Here is a 5,941-nt window from a genome sequence, read left to right on the forward strand (position 1 = left end):
TTGTGCCTGCAGTGCTGTCCTCAGCTCACTTCAGTGCTGAAAGAAATGCATAATCTTTTCCTTTGCCATCGAATATCAAAGTAGCCAATGAATTTTGGAACACTGTTCAAATCTTCTGCAGGACTTCTGTAGCTCTCTGAACAGATGATGGGTGTGAAAGGAAAGACATTTCATAGGAAAGCAATGTTTGAAATAAACTTGGACCCAAGTGACCATGCTCAGTGGGTTTTCAATAATTTAATCTTATTTAGCCATTGTTTTTTTAAGGCAACACCCATCGTGTTTAAACATCTGCCACTCTCCTTTTGTACGAAAAGAAAAATTCACTTCTAAGCGAAAGGAAATGTTTAAGGCCTCCCAAATATTCTCGAGTGAGTCAAGTATCCTGTTTGGAGAATGACCAATCTAAAGAAGTGAAGAAAGAAAGAAAGAAAGAAAGAAAGAAAGAAAGAAAGAAAGAAAGAAAGAAAGAAAGAAAGAAAGAAAGAAAGAAAGAAAGAAAGAAAAGAGAAAGAAAGAAAGAAAGAAAGAAAGAAAGAAAGAAAGAAAGAAAGAAAGAAAGAAGAGAAAGAGAAAGAGAAAGAGAAAGAGAAAGAAAGAGGCTGAGGAATTCTGGGAGTTGAAGTCCACAAGTCTTAAAGTTGCCCAGTTTGAAGAGCCCTGATGTAGACGTACTGTGCCTACTGAAAGATGTAATAGCGGATCCAACAAGAAATACCTTTGAAGGATAATTGTATCTTCAGGAACCTGAGTCCAAAACAAATTATTCATTCCAAAGTTCAGTAGTGGCCTCCTTATGCCATAGTTGTGTTTGTGCAAGTGGAAGAATGCCAGTCTTCAAATATCACAAATAGCCTTTTTTCCCCTCGACAAAATGTTGAAAACCTAACCAAAAATGATCAGGAGCTTCTGAAGTGTAACCCTGCAGCTGTTGCTACTACTAGAATGTAGTAGAGTTGGTCCTTGACTTTCGACTACAATTCAGCCCCAAATTTATGTTGCTAAGTGAGACATTTGCTCAGCGGGTTTTGCCCCGTTTTACGACCTGTCTTGTGAAGTGAATCATTGCAGTTGTAGAGTTAGTAACCCGCTTGTAAAGGTGAACCTGGCTTCCACCTTGACTTGGCTTGTCGGAAGGTCACCAAAGGGGATCACGTGACTCCGAGCAACCGTCATAAATATGAGTCCGTTGCCGAGCGTCTGAATTTTGACCACGTGACCCTGGGGATGCTGCAAGGGCCATCAGTGTGAAAAACGGTCATACGTCACTTTTTCCAGTGACTGTTGAAAGTCGAGGTCTACCTGTACACACCTGGCTTCACACCTCCATTTTTTTCACTGTTATTTTTAGGGAAAGAGAGTTTTTACGTCAGACTGCAGCTTATCCCTGTGAAACAGAAGTAGCGGAAGCAGCAAAGAAATTCAGAAGGAGAAGGGAACGGTTGTCTCTAATGGGAGGACCTTAAAAGAAGCCTGTTTCATCTCTTCCAAGATTGTTCTGGGTTCCTGGCCTGGAGGAAAGTCCATTCGACCCCTCTCCTTTGAGACAAAAGTGGGTTGCTAGACAGAGGTAGGGCAATCACAACTTCTTCCAGCCCCAGAAGAAGAAGACACAGAATATTTTCAAGTATGGGATGTATTTGATCAACGGCTCAAAAAAACCGGGGTGGAGACTAGGAATTGAATATGTATTGTTAAGTAAGACAAACGAACACAGACAACATGTTGTTTACTAAGCACTTACAAATTGTGAACTCAGAAAACTAGTAAAATGTTTTATATACATATCTGCCTGCAGTTGGCAGCTTAGTGCTTCCAAGGAAGTCTAGGCGGGCATTTTCCCCCTGCAGAGAACGCTTCTCCACTTTGCTAGCGCCAAAGCTTGCAAATGATTTTTAACTAAAAGCTAATGTGAAAAATGGAATCGAAACCAATGTAAACATGTTAAGTTTTAAAGGCTATTTTCAGATGTTGTAAAGGGAAAATTATTGTTCCTTGTCATTAAATCCTAGAGGACACATTTTTCCTTCTGAGTCATGATGTTATTTTAATTAGATTACATTTTATTGGAGGCTTTTGTCTTTCTTTTTTTTTAACAATCTGTATAAAAAATATGGCCCTTTTTACTTATGCATTTTTCTGTCATTGTCCTTGGCAATTCATTAAATCCAATCCAAAACCAGGAGTAGTTTATTTATGTCTTAGCAACATAAGACATAATGTATATCTAAAGTGCATTATGTTACAAAATATAGATAGATAGATAGATAGATAGATAGATAGATAGATAGATAGATAGATAGATAGTCAGCAGCACCAAGATAAAAGTTCATGGAAATAAATACATTATTCAACACAATAAATTATGGTAAATGTGACAACAAGAATTGTCCAAGTACAAAATTTCCCCCCCAGTATTCACAATGTTCAAATGTGCAGCTCTGGAGAACGTCTGCGGCCAAGGTTTTATTTTGAATCATTTACAATATTTACAGATAATAAATACTTTCCATATGTTCACAATTGCAGAACAGTTGAGTAAGTTTTCCAAAAAAAATCTTAGCGGAGGATGTCAACGCCTCCTGTGAAGAAAAGAAAAAGGAAGAGAATTATTTTCCCATACAAATAACTGGACACGTTGATAGTCTCATCAAAAAGTTCTGTGTCTCTAGGAAGAGTTGATGGACAACATACAATCATTCTAAGGATTTCGGACCAACTAATCTCTCATGTACAATGAAATTAATAATGCAAAGTGTGATGGAAAATATCTTCCAAGAAGCTGTGAGTATAACCACACATAGACATGGACACAGATGATTAGGGGACTGGAGGCTATGAAGAACGGTTGTAGGAACTGGGTATGTCTAGTCTAATGAAGAGAAGTAGGGGCAGCATGATAGCGGTCTTCCAATGTTTGAGGGCCTGCCACAAAGAAGGGGGTGGGGTCCACCTATTCTCCAAAGCCCCTGAAGGCAAGGACAAGAAGCAACGCATGGAAACTAATCAAGGAGAGAAGCAACCTGGAACTAAGGAGAAACTTACTGACAGTCAGAACAATTAACCAGTGGAACAGTTTTGCCTTCAGAAGTTGTGAATGCTCCAACACTGGAGGTTTATAAGAGGAGACTGGACAGCCATTTGTCTGAAATGGTCATGGGTTTCCTGCTTGAGCAGGGGGTTGGACTAGATGACCTCCAAGGAATCTCTCTTCTCTTCTCTTCTCTTCTCTTCTCTTCTCTTCTCTTCTCTTCTCTTCTCTTCTCTTCTCTTCTCTTCTCTTCTCTTCTCTTCCCTTCCCTTCCCTTCCCTTCCCTTCCCTTCCCTTCCCTTCCCTTCTCTATTCTATTCTATTCTATTCTATTCTATTCTATTCTATTCTATTCTATTCTATTCTATTCTATTCTATTCTATTCTATTCTATTCTATTCTATTCTATTCTATTCTATTCTATTCTATTCTATTCTATTCTCTAGACTTATATATCACCCCATAGTGCTTTACATCACTCTCTAAACAGTTTACAGCAGGGGTGTCAAACTGCTGGCCCACGGGCCCGACACGTCATCTGGAAACCATGCCCACCCCATTGCCGGCAACAGCGAAAAAGCTCTGATACATTGCGTGACGTCACGTGACGTCGCGAGTTTGACATGTCTGGTTTACAGAGTCAGCCTTGTTTGATCTTTGCCCACAACAATCATTTTACCGACCTCAAAAGAATAGAAAGCTGAGTCAACTATGAGTCCCATCAGGATCGAACTCCAGGCTGTGAGCATAGTTAGCCTGCAATACCGCATCCTAACTCCTGCGCCCCCAGGGTTCCTGAGTGAATGATTTTGTATAACGATGAATGAACTAACAAACAAAAACAGTCCGTGTTGTGCAATACAGCCTCTAGATCTTGCACCGATCTGGTTAAACGTGTTGCATAAACTTGTTCCTCCACAAACAGTAATTAAGTATGGATAACATTTCAGATCCCAAGTTAATAAGGCTCCATGGAAGGTATCCTAGAATTAGATGTGGACCAAATGATCAGGAACATCTGGAAAAAGGAATTTAAAAGTGTACTCTCAACTCTACCAGCAGGCAAGTATAGCTACAAAGCTGAAAAATCTGTTTTCCTTATGTAAAGCAGGCTGCTATGTTCTCTGAATGTTTGTTGAGCTATGTTTTCTTTGCCCGATCATACTTATGTATGTTCAGAGTCTGTCTTGTCTTGTGTTCTAGACTTGCCACTGCAAGTGAGAATATATCTGACTGGTGAGAGTCTTGGAGGCTGAATTTTGCAATGACCAGTGAAAGGAATCGATACGTTTAGCATACAGAAGATAAGGCTTTGGGGAGACATGCTATAGGTCTTCCAGTACATATCCTTTGATTGGAACAGGGAAGGAGAGCTGGCTTTATCCTCAGAGTGTCCAGGTATAAAAAGCAATAAGTGAAAGCTTTGTAGAATGAGTTCCAATCAGGATAACCATGATAGCTATTAAGTAGTGGTCCTTATAGCATCATGATGGCTCCACCATCAGAGGTTTTCAAACCGAGCTTGGATAGGTTTTGGGGATGATTTGAGGGTCCCTGCCTTAGGTAAGAAGCAATTGGTCTAGACCAGGGGTCTTCAAACTCAGCCCTTTTATGACTCGTGGACTTCAACTCCCAGAATTCCTCAGCCAGTGTGCCTGGCTGAGGAATTCTGGGAGTTGAAGTCCGCGAGTCATAAAAGGGCCGAGTTTGAAGACCCCTGGTCTAGAAGAAGCAGAACATAGAACAATGGAGTTGGAAGGGCCCTTAGAGATCTTCTAGTCCAACCCCCTGCCCAAGCAAGAGACTCTATGCCATTCCAGACAGAGATAGTCCAGTCTCTTCTTGAAAGCCTTCAGTGATGGAGTACCCACAACTTCTGAAAGCCAGCTATTCCATTGGTTGATTGGTTGGTTGCTCTAACCATTAAGAAATTTCTCCTTAGACCTAGCTTGCTTCTCTCCTTGGTTAGTTTCCATCCACTGTTTCTTGTCCTGCCCTCCGGTGCTTCGGAAAATAGGTTGATCCCCCTCATCCTTGTAGGAGCCCCTCAAATATTGGAAGCAGCTCCTACATTTCCGTGTATCTTTTAGAGCTGCATGTTCTAAAAGATAAAACGCTGATGATGTTACTTAGTTTGGGTAGTGCAATGTCTGCAAGAAAACAACTAGTCTCAGAGAGTATCAAGGACCCCTCATTTCAACCCTGGGCTACACATATTCTCCTTTATCGGAGCAGCGTATTCCACATCTGGAAGTCCATCTTCCAGCTCACTTTAAGCAGCCTTATTCCCAAGGCCGGCGGATCAATGCATAGTTTGCAAATGGAGGAATGGACTGTGGGAGGGAACTAAGCAACTGCTTGAGTGAGATCTTCTGAAGGAAGTGGATGAGATATGGAGAACACTAAAGTTATGCCAGTGTTTTGATAACACTTGATATCTTTGCTAATGAAAATGAGTTACCAGCCTGAGGTCTAGGTTTTCACACCTAATTGTAGCTGGAGGGACCGTGTTATCCTGCCAAGCACACCCAGGACTATGAGACAATCCTCCAGAAATATCTCTTATCTAGGAATCCATGGGAAGTTGGATGAAACAAAAGATTGCAAACTTTCAAGTGTTTTGTAATCCCCTTGCTTTTTTATCTTCTTTTTTCTTCAGTGATGTAAACGGAGCTGGGGTCTAATTTGGCCCATGCCAGGGGGATTCCTAAATTAAACTTATAGTTTACTCTCCTGACAGAACTAGCATTTTTGGCAAATATACAATACAAGTAAATGCATTTGGCCTATGTAACAAGGGCGTATTAAGAGGCATTCCAGATAGCTGTGACATTAATGAAATTCCCTTCCTGCAGCAACTTTCACAAACATCTCAAGACTCTCTTCTCTGGTTTGGAATTTACTAGCTTAG

General features: G+C 40.8%; 1 protein-coding gene across 1 annotated transcript in view; it reads right to left on the reverse strand.

The window, feature by feature from the left end:
- Positions 1–2,033: 2,033 nt before the first annotated feature.
- The window catches only part of PTHLH (parathyroid hormone like hormone), a gene marked incomplete at its 3' end in the record, with an annotated part of 17,025 nt that continues 13,117 nt past the window's right edge, over positions 2,034–5,941 (reverse strand). The window contains exon 4 of the mRNA XM_083365917.1: positions 2,034–2,582. Within this exon, the coding sequence (XP_083222043.1) occupies positions 2,573–2,582 (10 nt within the window). The remainder of the gene's footprint in view (positions 2,583–5,941) is intronic.

This window comes from Vipera ursinii (genome assembly GCF_947247035.1).
Source record: "Vipera ursinii genome assembly, chromosome: 6".
NCBI classification, from domain to species: Eukaryota; Metazoa; Chordata; class Lepidosauria; order Squamata; family Viperidae; genus Vipera; species Vipera ursinii.